This window comes from Artemia sp. Qi Xiang Cuo, chromosome 9 (genome assembly GCF_049724085.1).
Source record: "Artemia sp. Qi Xiang Cuo chromosome 9, ASM4972408v1, whole genome shotgun sequence".
Lineage (NCBI taxonomy): Eukaryota > Metazoa > Arthropoda > Branchiopoda > Anostraca > Artemiidae > Artemia > Artemia sp. Qi Xiang Cuo.
In genome coordinates this window covers 53,708,535-53,728,159 of record NC_142802.1, presented here as the reverse complement: position 1 = coordinate 53,728,159, position 19,625 = coordinate 53,708,535, and the positions used below count along the sequence as shown (strand labels likewise).

Sequence of the window (19,625 nt, the reverse complement as noted above, 5' to 3'; positions counted from 1 at the left end):
CTATAACGACTAAATTAAGATAAAAACCGTTGGTTGAACATAGGGAGGAGTCAAGGTGGTGTTGGATGTAGATCAATGCATGGTTGCAGTGTTGCTGCTGATGGTGATAAAGTTAGATCTAATTAGTGAAATGAAAAAATTACTGTTATCAATAACCGTAATAACGGGCGTATTTTTGGGAGTAATTCAAACATTTGGAACTTATGATTTAAGGAATAGGATACGCCGTTCGGACAAAAGTGAACTAGATTACAACTCAACCGTAGATGCTGCTGAGGAAGACAGGGGTATCACAGCGGAAGATCTTAAAGTTATTGAGAACGAAGAAAGCCGACAGCGGCAAGGAGGTGGACTTGGTTCGTTGTTCAGAGGTCTTGGCTTTGGGGGTAGTAAGCAGCAAATCGATCCTTACCTTATGATGCTGGTTGACCAGCTTAAAAAAGAGAAGCTTTCAGCTACTACCTATGACTCTGGGTATGATGACCTCGAAAACAGTAAGTTAGGTCTTAGTTCAAATAAAAGGACTGAAGAATATGGAGGAAGCTATGGAGCTTCGAATACCTATGGGTCTAGTTACGGCGGTGGATCTAGTGGCTCTTCTTACGGTGGTTCCAGCTATGGTAGTGGTGGTGGATCAAGCTATGGCTCCAGTTATGGGGGTGGAGGATACGGAGACTGTTGCAGTGAAAATGATAAGTTGATTAAACTGTTAGTCTTAGGAGGTCTGGCTCTCCTTGGCTTTTATCTATACCTTAGAACAACAACAACAGCAGCACCTGCGAGAAAGAAAAGGAGTGGTGTAGCGGAAAATGATTTTTCTGAAATGGATGACTATGATGGTAGGAGCTCTTATATTTATACCAAATTCCATTTGCTTCTTAGATCATAAGGTTCATTTTGCGTAAAATATATCATCAGGAGTTTAAGGATTTAAACCCTCCCCCCCCCCTTGAAATTTTTCGTCTAACCCGTAAAAAAGTAACAAAAATGCATAAAAAATAATTTTTGATGCGTTTTTTTTAACAGTTTCATGAAAACCTCATTTTCCCCAGAAAGGATACTCAGCACCCCCCCCCCCCCGAATAAAAATCCTGGATATAACCTTGTATCTCATCATGACTTATCTTACTCATTATGAGGGTTACTGAAAATGTGATCAGAATGCGGGGGACTAACTCAAGAATACCAAGCTTTCTACTTACTATCTTAAATAGGGCAATAAATACATCGTTTGAAATAATTAAGGTACGATTATGTCCAAGATATTCGGTTTAATAACCAAAAGATACGTTGAGTACAGGAAGTTGTCACCAGGTGCGCTCCAGAAATTGATTTCTAAAAGACTATACTTCAAGACAGGGAGGGGGGGGGGGGAGACAAACTTGTCTAAATAGCGAAAACACAGACTAACTAAAAGATATATTTTAGAGAAATATAGAAGTTTTTTTATAATACCCCTGAAATTTCGGCTTGTGGGGTAGGAGGAGAGGAGGGAATGGTTTTCTTTTGTAGAAACACGATTCTCACATTTTATTTATGCTTAATATGATTTATTATGACACAAAATTCTACAAGAAAGTGAAAGGAGAATTTTGACACTTCTATTATTGAAGACATAACAATAAAATTTAAATGAACGGAAAAAAAACTTGAAAAGAAACATGTTATCAAAAATTTGATTGCTTTCCTAGTAAATACCCAAGCCACCTGAACTACCCTTCTTAGACTCATATACTAAGCGGAAACGAACGACTTCATCAACAAAGACTTGCTTTCGGTACCTCATTTAAAGCTTTGGTCCTAAAATTACCCAAATACATTTCCTATAAAAGTCTAACATATCTTTCTTTTTTTTTTCGTGTCCTAACTTCTGCACCCTTTTTTCCTACACTCGTCACTGTTGCCTTAGATATTTCAAATTTTTACTATGATAGGATACTTTTTCTCTTCCATACGTTTCTACAAGTTGAACATAAACACATTGTGCTTTCGCTACTCTACTTTCAGGTCTTCCCTATTATCCTCATCTTTTGTTATAAGCCAGAGTAAAAGAATTTCTAGGTACATTCAAAATCTCTAAGTTTTAAAGGCCGAAAGAAAACAAATTCTTATTAAAAACCTGGCGCAACATAAAAATGTGTATGGTGCCTTAGCTACTAATTTTTTTTTTTTGGTGAAAAATTTGTAGGTTAAACCTTAAAACCAATCCAAGCAATAATTGCAACCACCATGATAATTTTCTTAATATTTTAAAGAAAAGTATGTGAAGACAACATTCGTGCCCTCTGAAACCCAAATATTACGGCAATCGTTTTCCACAGAACAGATCACTTAGGATGTTTATGCCGAACTGGAGAATGGTATGCTTTGTTTTCTTACGACCTATTTCTGTTCTATTATGTACCTGGTTTTCCTGCGTCTGCTCGTATTGGGAATAGTCAAAGTTTAGGGTGAATAGTTATTCCTACTGAATGGATAATGCATTTTCATTCGGTGTTGCAGGTACTCCTATTTCATTCCCCAATAAAATATACAAAATATAGAGTATATAGAATAAAATATAAAATATAGAGAGTATCCCAAGTTAAGATTCTATAAATTATCATTTTTGTTCTAGCTCTGGTTTAAGCTAAAAATAAACGACTACACAATAAATAGTAATTTATCATCTGATACGTATTCGTGCCATGAAAGAGCTTTGTTAAAAGAATAAGCTATCCCTTCTGTCCCCCTTAAGGCTATAAAAAGAAGCATAAATGTGCCGAAAAACTTTCCTGACAGAGGGAAAGAGTAGGATTCTATTCAGCCTTTCCTCGCAAATCATCGGTTCTTGTTTTAAAGGACGTAATGGCTTTACTTCTCAATGTATGAACTTTTTTCTAAGCTAATCTCGTTGTGCTTATATAAAAATCAAATAAATAATTTTAGTTACATTGGACGGACCAGCTTGGTTAAGTATGATCCATGAGTTGTGGCAACAAGATGCAATGGCAGATAATCCATACTGTGCTTATGAAACACTATGCAGAATGAACAGGATTGCAGCAGAAAGTGGAGGTCAGGGGACTTGGGCGGCACATCTTTCGAGGTAAGATAGGTTTCCTTTTGTTTTAGATTTAATCGTTTGGTTGGCTGGAATTTAGCAAATTTTCACTACCGGTGAGAAAAGGGCTCGTTTTGGTCAGCAAGAAAAACAAATCTCACCAGGTTCTGCAAGCGTCTTTTATACCTTTCCTTAATTTTCAGGTACAAAGACGGGAATTCTCCATCGAGAGCAGGGGTGGGGGTGGCGGTGAAGATAATCAAACCTGCAAAAACTAGTTGAATTAATATAAACATCTGAAATTTTGGGGAACCGACGTCAGTTGTACTAACGTTACAACTACACTTCCTGTAGTGCCGCACTGCGATTGATCTCTGGCTGGTAATACGGGACCTGGAGTTGGATCTCAGCTGCAGCAACCAGCAATAGGGTCCAGAATTTGATTTCAATTTTGAGATTAATCGAAAGGATCTCTATAATAATCCAAACAAGAAGAAGAAGAAGGACACAATCTTACAACTGCAAGAGGGAATGAATGATGAATTGTAAGGAGACCTCTTGTCTTTTTATTTTTATCTAAGCTTCAGGATACTTTCCAACAGTGGTAGTTGTTGGTTCAGTACCTTTTTTTGGCTCTAAACTTAATAAGTAGGCCACCTAACCCCACTCAATTAAGTTAGCTAACCATGTGGATTGATGTTTTAGTAGTTTTTGCCAAGAGTCCTTCACCAGCGCTGCTTTGACTCAGAGGATTAGAGGAACAGATGAACTTCCAATTTTTCTCTTTATTCAACTAATATTTTTGCTATAGAAAGCATTCTACACGCGTCATATTGAAGTGTCATGGGAAGGCTCATAACATCCGCAAAATCCATCATAACATCGACAAAAAAATCCTTCAGAACCACCAACCGTCACAACATCCAAAATTTTTGAAACTTTAGTTTTTTGGGGTTTAGTTCCTAGGTTAGGTCATGTTACGTATTTAATATATGCTAAGCTTTACCCCATCCTGATGTGCAAATCTATAGCAGAAAATTGAATCTAAACTATTATATACTTATTACTATTATATACTTATAAAAATTTTTTGAATGTTGTGACGGTTGGATGTTATGACGTTTGGTGCTTGTGACGGTTGTTCGAAATGGTAGCACCCCGGTGGCATCACTCTTTTACATCAGGTCCTTAGCTTAGTATTACAGAAAAATAAAACGAGTTTCAAATATCCATCAAAATCCTCATTGACTGCCATTCCAAGTACTATTTTCTTTAGAGAAACGCAGACACTTTTCAGGTTTAATGCATTAATTCCATTAATATCACTGGGGTGCAATATATGAGAGAGTTAGAGAGGAAAAAAACATTCTTTTGAAATCCTTTACAATCAGTTTGTATATTTAAAATAAATTATGTTTGTTTAGAAAGTTATTTAATGCAGATTTATAAACTTTAATGCTGAATTCAAAAATGCAATCCAGTTTTCTAATGCTCGCAGCATTTGGCTTATTATTTCTGAAGTTTTGTGCGTGGAATCACGTGTGCTGACAAAAAAAGGGAGTACAATTATTAAGGGGAAACTGTGGATAATAAAAACAATCTGATTATACTTAAGTCAGGAAAAAAAAAATCACTGAGAAACCTTTCTTTATTACCACCACTTTTAAAAGTTCAAGACACCTAAATGTCATGAAGAAACAAATTAAAAAAAAAATTATTTTGAAAAGTATGTGTGATGGAATTTTTCTTCCGTTCCAATTTAGTTTTAGAATCCTTTCTTTACAAAGTAAATGTTAAGAAATCGAAAGACGAAATTTTGCTTTTTTTTCATACCGTGTAACTGGGTCACGACCCTTGGCAAACACCGTTGGATTCTATTTATTCTTTTTAGTTCGGTACATGTGCCACTTAATCTATCTTTGGATGGGTGATCTGTTTATATTCACTTCTTTTCAAAGCGAGCTTAATAAAAACATTGCTTACGATGTTGTCTCATCCAAATTGCAATTCACTTCGCATAATAAATTGTTACTTACTGAAAAAACAACGAAAGCAAAAAGTGCAGTTGACTCGTCATCATTACGCTTTTTATAAGACTTTATATTATTACTGATGACAATTGCAAATAATAAGAAATTTTAAATAAGGTGAATAGTTAATTTCATAACAATTATTTGTCCGTACTTGTACAGTATATGCAAGTCAAAGATGATGATGCGTAAGTCAATGTAATTCCTTATGAAATCATCATTAAAAACCCTACTCGACAATATTTTATAACGATGAAAGGCGTTATTGTATTAACTAATCCATTGGTCCAAGTTATAAAGAATTCCAGTTCCTCACCATTTTCAATAATTGAAGAGTTTAGAAAATAATATTTAACAGTCTACTGAACATAATGGCAGGACAGATGAGTAACTAACAACTAACGAGAGTTAAATGGCCAGTGATGATGCTGAAAAATGGGTGCAGCGACAAGTCCAGGGGGTACTTTTTGGTGTACCCACCCCTTCCCAGAATGGAGAAAGTTGCATTGATTACAGTAAATCTATATACCGGGTCAGAATTGGCCAACTTTAGTTATAACCATAGTGATACATAGCGCACATAGCTGGCCAATAATCGCTTTTTCTCATTAGTGGGCTTTGGGACTTGGTTCCGTCTTTCTTGAAACAGAACGAATTTGACAATTGCTTAAAATGGCATTTATAAAATAAACTAGCATTGACTACCAAATTTCTTTCTTGTCAGAAAAGACGACAACAAGTCGCATACAAGTCACTGTCCAATTGGCCTTCTATCAATTTTCGTGACTCAACGGTTATGCCATTAATGCCAACGAATCCCTCATTTTTCAGTTTTTATGTATGAATGTTGAACAAGTATTTTCAAAGAATTAGTTGCCCATTTTTGTTCTCATATTGCAAGATGGCAGCCGTCGTATATTCATTAAAAAATTTGAAACTTTCCCAGCTAAACATAATTAATTGCTATTATTAGTAAAAACAATTGACAACTTGTAATTTTAAATGGACAAACTTCTACTTAGAATTACAGATTTTTGTTAAAAATTTTTAGTTTCAAGCTTTCTACTCAAATAAATATAATTTACACCTAAAATCAAACTTGCGCATCCTTAAAGATAATATATATTTCTGTCTTTTAGCGTCCCACTCAGCTATCTGCTACACAATCGTCACGAGTACGGCTTTCAAGGCTATATGAACGCTGCGTTGATGGGCAAAGCAGGAGCAAATTGCACAGAATTATACAGTGGATGTTCCAGATTGAATTAAAATCAATGCATCTTCTCTGTATAACGGGACTGGTGTTGGTATAATTCAGACTATGACAAAATATGATTACATGTGGAAATGTGAGAATTCAGACTGTTACTTTTGATTGGACAGACATTTTCCCGGTGATGCCAGTAATTTCTTAATAAATTTGATAAAAGTGGACCAGAATTGTAAATATACACTTTTCGGGGGAGGTATGGTGGCAAAAGTTTTTAAAAATGCCAAGAGAAGGAGATTTTTCATAGATTTTTTTAGGGTACAATCTTGTAAGAAAAGGAAGCGGGAACTCAACCTATTTACCCTTTGCCTTAAATAAAACGTACTCGAACAAAAGCCTTGAAACTTTGGATTGGATGAAAGAAGCACAGACAAATTATATAAATTGTTCAATCCCCACCTGGCCTTAAAAATATTTCTTCATATATTACTGAATTTTGTATATCTTCCTATGCTTTGAATTAAGAGTCTGTTCTCTACGATCAATGTTTTGCCACAAAATAATCTAAAAACTCAATGAAGCACTTTTATGAGTGTTCCATTGAGGACAGTTTCACCATATTCCCGCTACAAGTCTAAAAAGTGGAAATAAATCACAAGTTTACAAACATTTTAAAGCTATCTTACGTTGGCAAAACCGATTTATCTAGAAATGTATAAGCATTAGGAATAAGAGTTGTTTCTGGTTGTGAGGGATTCTATAATTGTGTTACAAATAATTACTGATTTACTATATGTATACATTGTTGAGATTTTTATGAGTTAGAATAATTTATCTGTATTTTTTTGCTTTGTTTTTAGTCTTGGTATTGAAACTAATTTTATGGAATAAAATTATCATTTTGAGTAGTTCTTAGCTTCTTTTTTTCTGACATCATGCAGATTATAGATGAAATCATCCAATTCCTGTTCTTTGAAACAAACATGATTTCATGAAAAAAAGCTTTGATTTATTAAAAAAAAAGGTGAAATAGAAGAAGTATCACGGTATGGTGTGGTTGCATATAAGTTTTTTAAGGGGTGGGTGGAGACGTTGGAACCTTTTATGGCGGGGGGGGGGGGGTCTTGGTGAGTTTGATGAACCTTTTTGTCGGAAGTTATGCCTGAAGTCTCAAAAACAATTAAGCCCAAATTTTTTAGTCGTCAATAAGTTCTTCAGATTGGTATGGGGTCAGGGTTGGGGGGGGGGGGATACTCAGTAATTTCGCTTCAACTGAAGAATACATTTGGACTAAGCTTTCGATACTGATGCTGAATGGGTAACAGATCCCCTCTTATACGTGGAGGAACTGTAGCGCAAAAAAAAAAAATCTAACCGAAGATTTCACAGCTCTTTTATAACTGAGACAATTTTGACCTGAAATTTCGTTTTTGGCATCTAGAAAAAAAGAAGATAAAGCTCATTCAAACGAATGCCGTTGAATTCTAGTGCGCTGCTACAGAACCAACAAAAATTATTCCAACTCGAATAATCTATCGTTCAAAGAATGACAAAAAAAAAATCAAAACATGGGAGGCATATCGCTCTTTACTAAGTCAACACTAATGCATTGATCATGATTATTTATAAGCTTTATCTGATTTAGTTGATTCATGCAACACTCTTGTCATTTATGCACACTATCACTATCAGTTGCACACCAGCTTTAAAGGTGGAGAAGCTTGAATTTAGCCCTGAATTCAAAGAGAGGGGCTTGAATTAGTCGCCCTTCAGTTAATGTCATATGTTTGGAATAGGCGTTCAATGTACACAAGACGAGGAGACGTAGGCAAAGAGGAAAACGAGATGATTCACTGACAGTGAAAAAAGAAGAAAAAAGCAAACATTTCGATCGAGATGTCTGTTCAGCTGTCCTCAGCAGGGCAGGATAAAGGGTGATTAGAGCGATTGGGCATAATCGGGCCCCGTATTTAAAAGGGCCCCATGTTACCATCAAAATTAACAAAAACCAGATTTTGAAAATCAGAGCAAATTGTTTTTGACGATAAGGGATAAGTTATGAACTATTCAAATAACCAAAAATACATATTTATTTTAAGTTTCCATTGCTAGATGAGATTTATTATGTGTTTATTATTATACAATATATACTTTATACCCTAGAAAACTGACACCGGTAAAATTTCATGTCAAATTTATCGAATTTTATCGGGATAGTCCTATATTAGAGAGATTTTGCACTACGTGCGTGAACTACTTTACGTACATAAACTACTATGCATGAATATCTCATTTAAATATTTAATATATAGAAATGGCCCTGCAAAAAAATCCAAACAGGCCGCGAGCCTATTCGATCCGGGGCTGGTCCTCAGTGGAAAAAGAAGGGGAAAAAGTGGAAGAAAATTCCATTGAATAAAATAAGAAAAGAACACTTAAAGACAAAAACAAAAAAGAAGAGAAAATAAAAGAGTCGTTTTCTGAAGTAACAATCAAAAGTAGACGGATTAAAAAACCCAAAAGTGAACGACAGTCCAACTTCCGACTGAGAATTTATTTTGTATACGGCTTTTTTGAATGCAGGTTGATTCATTTGTTCGATTTTGTAGTATCGGCATTATCATTCGGCTGCGAAATATGTGTGAATGACAATACAAATCTAGCATTAACAAGAGCATTATAAATGGGGCTGAAATAGGTTTTCCGTGTATCTCTATTAAGAGCGACGTTTTTGGTGGACAGACAACATTAATTTCGATCCCTTCCCTGAAAACTTGCGTGAAACCTTTAAACTGTCTTAGATACATGACGGAGGGACTTATTATTCTTCTTCTTTAAAGGAGACCAGCAAATCTAACTCCAAAAGTTATAGTTCACGTTTTAGTAAAACAAAACAAAATTTAATCTACAAGAGGAGCTTTAGCACCAGTTAGAGGGTAACAGATAAATAAATACCAGAAGTAAAAAATATCCTAAATTTTAATAGCCTAGTCGAAATTGAGTATTGTTAATCATCAAAGTACATTCTGCCTGGCCCCTTCCTCATGTATCGTCTGTAAGCTTTATATTTCGGGTCCTCCGCCTGTTTTCGTCTTGCCTCTTCTTCCTTTTCTTCTTTCCATACCTAAAATAAGAATAAAAAGAGGAAAAACAGACACAGTATGTGAAAAACAGATATTAACTGTAATATCTTTTGGTAAATAAATTTAATCGAACAAATGTTGCATATTTAGAAACAGCATAAATAGTAGATTCTGATGGTGCATATGCTGCAGTCAAAGTTTTTAGAGTTTCATTTTCTACTAAGAAAATCTATTCTTTAAAAACTGTTTGTTACTAAAAACTGTTTGATCCAGGGCTAGCTTAAATGTTAGGAAGGCCATTACTTTCCTCTTCAAACTTTATTTTTTCCATTCAAGCTTAATATTCATGTAACAATGTTTCGAGAGAGATCATCCCTGATTTCAATGTCGATAACACGTCCTTCCTTCAGCCTTTAGCCAATCCCTCCGTGTTAATAGTGCCATTAAGTCATATGATACTAGGAATGCTGATGATTTCGCATATGAGTATCGAGACACTACGCGTGCCGGCTTCACTATCCGTTACTTAGCTCCGGATATTTGGAAGAATATTCGGACTGGCATTAAGGGGGCTGAGCACGTCAATTTATTTCAAAATAGATTAAAGAAGTATTTTTGAATCAAGAAATATGGTTTATTATTGATATTTTTTTAATGAAAAAAGGACGGTGAGAGAGAGTATATTCATTTTAATTTAATTGAGTAAAAGTAGGAGGGGTTTCAATAAACAACTTGTTTTTTGACAAATCAGTTGATTTCGAGGTTTTAGAGAAAGACATTCCCGTTTGATAGCTGTGAAGTGCGCCTCGGATTTTTAATTGCTTCGCATTAAATGCTATGCGTTACGGCAGAAAAACAAGAATAATAATTTTTATACCAGGAGATCGAGCTAAGCTCGGTGATTATTGTTATTTTTCCGGTGTAAAAAAAAAAAAAAAAAAAAAAATCTAGATAGGCTGTAGACATTGGGGAAACTCGTTTAGAACCTTAATTAATTTCGAAAAAAAAAACATTTTTCATGTGAATGACATCACAAATATCCAGCCGTCGAATATTTTATAGGTTATACTTTCTACAGCGAATAAAATCAAACACAAGTTGTTTTGTGGAAGAGATTCAGAACTGTCTTTCTTTCCACCCTGAAAAGTGTCGCATTTTAATGTCATCAGCAAACTTATATATATGAAGAAAGGAGATAAGACGCATAAACAATTATTTTTATAATAATGATGAAAGTTTCTTAAGGTTTCCTTAAATTTTGCCTCTAACGTTTTTTTTGTGGCGCAGTCTGATGTTTATCACAACACTGTATTCTCCTTACTTTGAGCTGAAACTACAGTTAGGTCTTCGCTTTTTAGTTAGTTGAAATGTTGGGTACAATTTAACATTGTCTACTGGTGAATCCTGGTTTTGCCGTGTCTCTGTCAACCATCAGTTGTTTTACGTTCAGCGCTAAGGAGGAACCGTGAATACCGGTCAGAATTATCCGTCACTTGTTTTCTCCCGATTTTATGGTCCGTAACCGACATAGTTTGCATAGAAAATCTTAGGTTTTCCTGTCTTTAAACTTTTCTCGCATATGTACGTTTCCTTATAGCTTTACGCTTGCTGTACTTCTTGAAAAGTTATCATCACAATTCGCAATTTATTCAAAAATGTGTGACGTTATTTTTTGTTTATTGACTTTACAAGTCAGATTTGCCAAATACAAAATAAATTAAAATACAGTAGTTTCGGTCTGTTAAGCTAAAATAATACAAGCCAATAGCTATGTTGGTGTTAGAAACTTTGATAATGTCAATTAGTTGAGGCTTATGAAGATTCACCTAAAAATCCCCGTATTCTTTGAGACAGCAAATCATTTTGTTAAGATCCGACAATTGAACACTGTCTTAGAGACATGTTTTAAAAACTTAAAAAGTAGCCCAACGGGCATCTTGGAATCGATATCAGACGAAGCTGTTACTAATGATTATGAGAGTCAACACCTTAAAATCAACGGTTTTAGCTATTAATTTCCTTAAAATTCTCCCTTCTTTCTCCTGCCCGATCCCACCAGAAATGTCTGTCACCGCTATGAAATCACTGGGTGTTACCATCTCAAGCGACATTTTTACCTTATAATTTTAATATTCATTTTGTACATTTCAGAGATTTCTATTTTTTGATCACATAACTAAATTGCTTTTGTTCTAATTATTTTATTCCCTTTTTAATTTTACGAGTTTTCCTTCGTTTTGACTTTTTGCTCATTCGGCATTGACCTTTTAATTTCTGAGTTTTAATTTTTTTTGAAATTTTTAATTATTTGGCATTGACCATTTTATAATTTTTTCGTTGTTGTTTGTTTTCGGTGCTTCTTTGTTTTATTGACGCTAAAGTGCGAATTCGGTCTATTTGGGCTTGTCATAGCCGTTTTTCAGCAATAAATCTGATCTTATCTTAGATGGGTTGAAAATACTGCAAAAGGATTTTTAACACTTATAATACTAAATATAAATATATACGGTCCGCGGGAGGGGGATTTTAGATTCTAGAAGGAGAAGAGGGATCAAGGATTTTTAAGGTCAAGGAGTTTTTTTTTTTTTGTTGTTTGCACCTTTCGATAGACTGATTTAGGCACATGAGAGGTCAGTCAACCCAGAATATGGCGTGTAAAAGCCTATTCAAGTTATGAAATAAGGAAGCTAAGTCTTGTTTAGGTTGGGAAGGTGTTAATGGTATATGCCCTGGTAGAACAGACTAATTGAGATAGTAGTGAGTCGGATGAATTTACTTACAGTTACAGAAACAAATAGGTAGGGTTCCAGGTAGATATAAGGTATTTTTATTAGGAGATTTTAATGCCCAGGTCGGTAGAAATGGGGATAGATGATATCCTAGCCTATGTAAATTTGGTGTAGGAAAAGAAAACAGTACTGGTTTCAGACTGTAGCAATTTTGTAGGTATAACTATCTAGTTACAACCAACAGGTGTTTGATCATAAAATGGCTCATAAGTTAATATGGCATTAACACGATGGTAAGACAGCTATTCCCCATTAATATGAAACATTTTGATAGACTTTGTCCCATGGAGCTCGACAAATGCAATGGGAGAACGCGAAATCAGATAGTGAAGTAAAACTTTCCTAGACTTAGATTATGCTGATGATCTAAGCATCCTAAATGAAAATATTAGCAAAATGAATTAATTTTTAGAGCGGAAAAAGTTTGGAAGAATAGAAAGATAAGTCTGCGCACCATGATTAGAATATTGGAAGCTACAGTGCTCAGCTATGATTCTGAAGCGTGGACGCTCGGCCAAACTGAGAAGAATTTGCTAAGTCGCCTGCAAATGGGGTCGGGAGATGTTGTAAGGAAAGATTTAAGGGAAATGGAAACTTCTGAGGAGAATTTGCTAGGTCGCCTGCAAATGGGGTGGGGAGATGTTGTAAGGAAAGGTTTAAGGGAATGGAAACTTCCTGAGAAAGAGCCAGGCTTTGAATAAATTGGGATGGAGGAGGATCGTGCGTAGCTGTGTTGGCCCTAAGCGGCTTGGTACTGCAGTGAGTTATTAGTAATTCTTTAGCCAAGAAAATAATTATTTTTACCGAGAGCTATAAACTGAGGTAATGTACCTTTATAGAATTTAGAGAAATTTTTATAGAAAATGTATAAAATTTTATAGAAAGATAGATTCATCAAAAGAAATTCCTTTTTATGCTGATTTCAAATATATAAAGTTCATTAAGGTTAATGTTACCCATCAAAAGCTACAAACCTGAGACAATTTGCCGGATTTTCGAAAAAGGGAGGAAGCACCCTCAAAAAGTCAAGTGATGTAAAACCACGTCATGAGATTAAGCAGATCAAAGTACCCTAGAGGTTTCATCTGTAGAGGTTTCGTGCTCCTACATACAAAAATGTGGTATTTTGCAATCGCGGATGAGTGTATATTTTTTTTTTTGCTTTTCCCAAGGATAGTGATCCTAGAATGTCAGGAGAGGGCTCATTTAATCAGAAATCAAAAGTTCTAGAGCCCTTTTAAAGTGATCAAAAAGATAGGAAGTACACTTACCCTCCTCCCACTTCCCCAAAGATATTCGATCAAAATCTTGTAATAACCGTTTGATTCAGCATTGTTGAAATGTCCAATAGCTATGCCATAGTCCCTGGGGAAAGGGCTGAAAGTTATGCAATTTGCGAACTGTTAACATATAGTATTTGTCATTGGGAAATATACGGACACTATTTTGCGGAGTATTATCTGCAGGGGGGATCTTCCATGTGTTGAATTTTCTAAGGGGAAGAAAGTTTCCAGGGGGAGGGAGGGAATTTCCTGTCGTGATTTATGGGTGTTCAATATCACTAAGTGGAAGTTGAAACTTTCAGGGCATGTAATACTAAATCAAGAGACATTATATGCACCCGATTTGTCAAAAGGGCATATCTTCAATATTCCAGAAACGGCTGAGGGTATTAAGTTGAAACTTTCAGGCAATACTGAGGGGGAAGTTGTTATCCATCAAAAGACACTATATGCATCCAGGTTGTCAAGAGGGTAATTCTGCAATTTCTCAGGAACGGCTAAGGGTGCTAAATTGATACTATCAGGGAATGTTGGTGTATAGGCGTACCTGCAATAGCTCAGGAACAACTAAGGGTATTAATTTGGGTGTTATTCTGAAACTTTCAGGGCCTACTGAACTAAATAAAAAGACGTAACATACAAACAGTCTCTCAAAGGGCGTATCTACAATGTCTCAAGAACGCCGAAGCACATTAGGTTGAAATTTTCAGGGCATGCTGAGGGGATTGAACTAAATCAAAAGACACATTGTGCATCCATGTGTTCAAAAGGGTGTATCTGCAATAGCAAAGAGTATTACTTGAAACTTTCAGAGCATGTTAACCTAATAAAACAACAATAGTTGCATCCAGGTTATCAAAAGGGCGTATTTGCAATATAACGGGAACGGCTAAAATGTAGGAATTTAAAACTTTCATGGAATGCTGACAGCGATGTTGAACCTGATCAAAAGACTCTATATGGATCCAGGTTGCAAATACGGCGCATCTGCAAAATCTTAAAAACGGCTACGAGTATCAAGTTGAAACTTTCAGGGAGTGTTTAGGGGGATGTTGAACTGAACAAAAAGACATTTCCAGGTTAGCAAAAGGCACATCTGCAATATCCCAGGCACGGCCAAAGATATTAAGTTGAGACTTTCAGTGCATGCTGAGGGGATGTTGTAATAAAAAACACTATGTGTGTCCATGTTGTCGTAACCGCGCATCCACAAAATATTTCAGGAATGGATAAGAGCATTAAGTGGAAACTTTCTTGGTATGTCAGACTAAATAAGAAGACACTGTGTGCATCCAGGTTCTCAAAAAGGCGTATCTACAACATCCAAAGGAGCGGCTATGGGTATTAAGTTGACAGTTTTAGAGAATCTTGAGGAGGTCTTGAACTAAGTCAAAAGACACTACGTGCATCCAGGTTGTCAGAAGGACGTATCTGCAATATCTCAAGAAAGGTTAAGAGAATTGTATTGGACCTTTTTGGGAATTTTGAAGGGGAAGTTCAACTAAATCGAAAGACAACATGTGTATCTAGGTTGCCAAGCAGGTGTATCTGCAATATCTTCTAGGAAGACCGTTTTAAGTTGAAATTTTCAGAGAATGTTGAGCGGGAGATTGAAACAACTAAAAAAAACTTTAAGTCCATCCAGATTGTCAAAGTGACATATCTGCAGTGTTGCAGAAACAGTTTAGGGTATTAAGTTGAAACTTTCAGGGGATATTGAACTAAATCATAAGACACTGTTTGGGCATATATGTAAAATTTCAGGCACGACTAAAAGTAGAAATCAACCGCTTAAGGAACCCAGCTGAAACTTTGAGGGAATATTAAACCAAGGAATCACCTAGAATTTAAATTTTGACTTGGTATTATTTTCATTTATCAAATAAAAATCACAAGCTTTTTTAAAACACTAAAAATGCATTCATTTAAACAAACAAGCAATTAAACCACAATACAACGAGATTCTTATAATAAAATGGTCGATCAATATTAGCCTATATTCTGTACCAGGATGTGGGTCAGAATGGCTTCAGAATAATATTCCTCCTCCACACCGACCCAAAAGTCTGTAACAAAACTATTGTTAAACTTTGTTGCAAAATTGCGTCCAAAATATAAATAGCAAGCCAAAAGCTTAATTAAAAAAAAAACGACAAAACTTTCCAAACATTCTTTTTATTAACCAATTAAATAAAAAAAACAAGTTTTTTAAACTGAAAGTAAGGAGCGACATTAAAACTTAAAACGAACAGAAATTATGCCGTATATGAAAGGGACTGTCCCTTCCTCAACGCCTTGCTCTTTACGCTAAAGTTTTTTATTGTTTTAAAAAATAAAGCTGTGAGACAGAGTCAAACTTTAGCGTAAAGAGCAAGGCGTTGAGGATGGGACAGCCCCTTTCATATACGGAATGATTTCTGTTCGTTTTAAGCTTTAATGTCGCTCCTTACTTTCAGTTTAAAAAACTTGTTTTTTTTAAATTAATTTCTGATCGTTTTTTAGTTAATTCAGCTTTTATTTTGGTTCATTGAATAAGTAAACAAAATTTTGTTCCAATTCTTTAAAAATGACCCCTTAATCAGAAAGGCCGTTAATTAGAACAAATAGCTCTTTTGAAAGTACTAAAAAATCTTTGGCTCAAAGAGCGAGGCATTGACTAGAAGGTGAACCCAATTATATAGCTAATATTTTTTTGTTCGTTTTAAGTTTTGATATTGCTCCTTACTTTCATTTGAAAAACTTGTTTTTTTATATTTAATTTCTGATTTTTTTAAAATAATGATGGGAAATCCGGCGCCCCATTCATAGCAATGTCCCTTCCCCCATGAAAACTTCCTTCATGAAAGGATCCTCCCATATAAACCCCAACCTACTCCCACCCCCCACTACCAGAAAAAATTCCCCCTGAAAACGTCTGTATACTTCCCAATAACCAATACTATATGTTAACATTGGGTAAAGTTCATAATTTTCAGCCCTCCCCCTGGGGGCTTCGAGGGATAAAGTCATCCTAAAAGACATAGTTATAATATTTTCGACCATGGTGAACAAAATGGCTATCTCAAAATTTTTATCGGGTGACTTTGGGAGAAAAATGAGCGTGGGAGGGGGCCTAGTTGCCCTCCATTTTTTTTGGTCACATAAAAAGGGCACTACAACTCTCGATTTCCGTTCCAATGAGCCCTCTCACGCTATTCTAGGACCACTGGGTCGACATGATCACCCCTAGAAAAAAAAAACAACAAAAAAAAACACGCATCCGTGATCTTTCTTCTGATAAAAAATGGAAAACTCCACATTTTTGTAGATATGAGCTTGAAACCTCTAAAGTAGGGTTCTCTGATAAGCTGAATCTGACGGTGTAATTTTCATTAAGGTTCTATAACTTTTAAAGGGGTCTTTCCCCCTTTTTTCGAAAATCAGCCAAATTTTCTCAGGCGCGTAACTTTTGATAGGTAAAATTAAACTTGATGAAACTTATATTTTTGAAATCTGAATTAAATATGATTCTTTTGAAGTATCTATTGATATCAAAATTCCGTTTTTTAGAGTTTCGGTTACCATTGAGCCGGGTCGCTCCTTACTTACAGTTCGTTACCACGAACTGTTTGATAAAAAAATATCTATTGAAAACGGACAAAAACCAATGAAAAAAAATCGTCCAAAACAGAAGTTCTCAAAAGAAAATTAAGAAGCTACGTTAAACCAAAGACGATCAGAAATAAAGTCAAATAATAATTCAAACTTAAATTAAACATTTCAATTCAATTCAATTTTATTCGAATAAAAACATAACACAAACATCAATAACAATAAAGATCCTAGAAGATAACTTGTTAAGGACCGAAAAAAAAAAAATTAAAGTAACACTGAAAAAAAATAAAACAATAGAAGAATAAACATGGCTAATTAGAGCAAATTTGTTAAAAATGGAAAGATTAAATTATACTGTCAAGTTTTGTTACATTTTTATACAACTTGCAGAAACTTGTGGCTAGTTCAACACTGGAGGGAATTTTGTTCCATTGAATAATAGATTTGTGATTAGGAGATTGCTCGGTAGCACTTGAAACGCATTAAGGAATTTTAAAAGCTCTATTGGATGAACGGAGACAGTGGGCTTCCGAATTATTAATATTATAATAGGTTAGGAGTTGAGGTGGAAGATGATTGTGGAAAGCAGAGTAAGCAAGCGATAAATTTAGTTTTTGTATGATTTGATCAAGTGGAGCTATGCCAAAATCTGAATACAAATCACGAGTTGGATATAGACGGGGAAGCCAAAAAACTGCTTTAATGGCGCGGTTTTGGGCAAATTTGAGTTTTTTAGTGAAGGACCGTTTTGTATTTCCCCAAACTGATCCGCAATAAGAAAGGTAAGGAAAAATAAAGGAATAACAGAGGGTAACTAGGATGTCAGGAGGAAAAAAATAATTCACACGGTTAATCATAGCTACTTGTCTCAAAATTATTGCTGTTATATAAGGAATATGATTAGAGAATGACAAGCATGAGTCAATAAATACACCAAGAAACTTGGCAACCTCCACTTGTGGGAGGATGTCGGAGGAGTACCTGAGACCAAGAGCAGGTTGAATAACGTCTTTGTTGTAGGGGGTTCTGAATAATACTATTTGACTTTTTTTGCTATTAATGGTCATGTTTCGGTCATGGTCGTGGTCATCATTCGTAAGGCACCACGCCTGGACTCTGTTCAGAAGGACTTGGGCAGAGGTTATTGCCAATGATAGATTGGTGCCAGTGATGAAGAAGTTGCTGTCATCAGCAAATAATACAGGATACATTGAAGGGCCCATGTCTATAACAAGATCATTGATATATAGGAGAAATAAAATAGGGCCTAGAACGGAGCCTTGCGGGACACCCCTCCGAACAGGTAAGGGCTGAGAGGATACTCCACCCAGGCTCACACTCTGAACCCTTCCAGATAGATAAGAATCAAACCAAGAGAGGGGAACACCACGAATACCGTAACTATTTAATTTACTTATTAAAATACTTTGATCGACCATGTCAAAGGCCTTAGAAAAATCCAAAAATAAGCCCAATACAGTTTTTTAAGGTCGAGTTGTGAGCGTATGAACTATGTGGCGTCAATTAGAGCATGAGAAGTTGAAAATTTCGGCCTAAAGCCATATTGGTGAGGAGAAATCAAGGATACGGAGTGCTGACTGTCAAACAGAAAGGGAGACAGACGTCTGAAGATAATTCTCTTGAGCACTTTGGATATAACAGGAAGAATTGAGATTGGACGATAATTACCTATATCAGTTGGATCGCCCTTTTTAAGAACTGGAATAACAATGGCTGACTTTAGTAAATCAGGGAAAGCTCCATGGGTTAAAGATAGGTTGGCAATATGGTTGATGGGCTCGTAGACAAAAGGAGATATGGTCTTCAGGAGCTTATTACTTAATCCAAGACAGTCAGGAGTAAAACTATTAGGGAGAGAACCGATGATTTGAAGTACCTCATTGCTATCAGTTGGGCAAAAAAACATGGATCTAAAATTGAAGCAAGGGAATACAGCCTGTGAGGAGGAGCGTGAGTCAGTATGAGGAACATTCAAAAAATAATTATTAAATGCATCAGGTGCATGTAAAGGGTCAATTAATCTACCATTTGTGTCTTTAAGGCAAATGGGTATAGACTTTGATTTTCTATTTTTTGAAAGTATATCATTAATGGTGGACCATATCTCTTTCAGATTTCCTTTGCAATTGAGAATTTTTGTATAATAATAATTTTTCTTGGCTTCACGGATGAGTTTAGTGCATAAGTTTTTATAATTTGATAGGTCAATATCACTACTGGTCATACAGGCTAATTTATATAATTTGTTTTTACAGTATGAGGAGACAATAAGGCTATTTGACGCCTAGGGGCATATAGGGATAGTTTTCTAGTTAGGCTTAAGAATTGGAAAAGTTGAATGGGTAATCTCACTTAGCCTTTGCGCAAAACGATTTGTGGCAGAATTTACCTCTTGACAATTTAAGACATCGGACCAGTCAGTGGTTCTTAGGCAATTGATAAAATGGTTTACATTTGCAGAACTGTAATTTCGAGTAGGTGTTGGGATATTAATTCTAGACCGTAGAGGTAGTGGTTGCGAAGGTAGTGACAAGTAAATAGGAAAATGGTCTGACAGATCCAAAAATACTAT

General features: G+C 35.5%; 2 protein-coding genes across 2 annotated transcripts in view; one reads left to right on the top strand and one right to left on the bottom strand.

Annotated features, from left to right (window-relative positions):
* Nucleotides 1–55: 55 nt before the first annotated feature.
* On the top strand, nucleotides 56–7,191 carry LOC148948809 (uncharacterized). Its single transcript, XM_089094095.1, has 3 exons — nucleotides 56–839; nucleotides 2,929–3,088; nucleotides 6,213–7,191. The coding sequence occupies exons 1-3, from the start codon at nucleotides 80–82 to the stop codon at nucleotides 6,340–6,342; spliced, it is 1,050 nt and encodes a 349-aa protein (XP_088950221.1). The 5' UTR covers nucleotides 56–79; the 3' UTR covers nucleotides 6,343–7,191.
* A 1,982-nt stretch (nucleotides 7,192–9,173) lies between these two features.
* The window catches only part of LOC148948808 (dnaJ homolog subfamily C member 25 homolog), a 40,548-nt gene continuing 30,096 nt past the window's right edge, over nucleotides 9,174–19,625 (bottom strand). Inside the window, exon 6 of the mRNA XM_089094094.1 lies at nucleotides 9,174–9,407. Within this exon, the coding sequence (XP_088950220.1) occupies nucleotides 9,291–9,407 (117 nt within the window). The 3' untranslated portion in view covers nucleotides 9,174–9,290. The remainder of the gene's footprint in view (nucleotides 9,408–19,625) is intronic.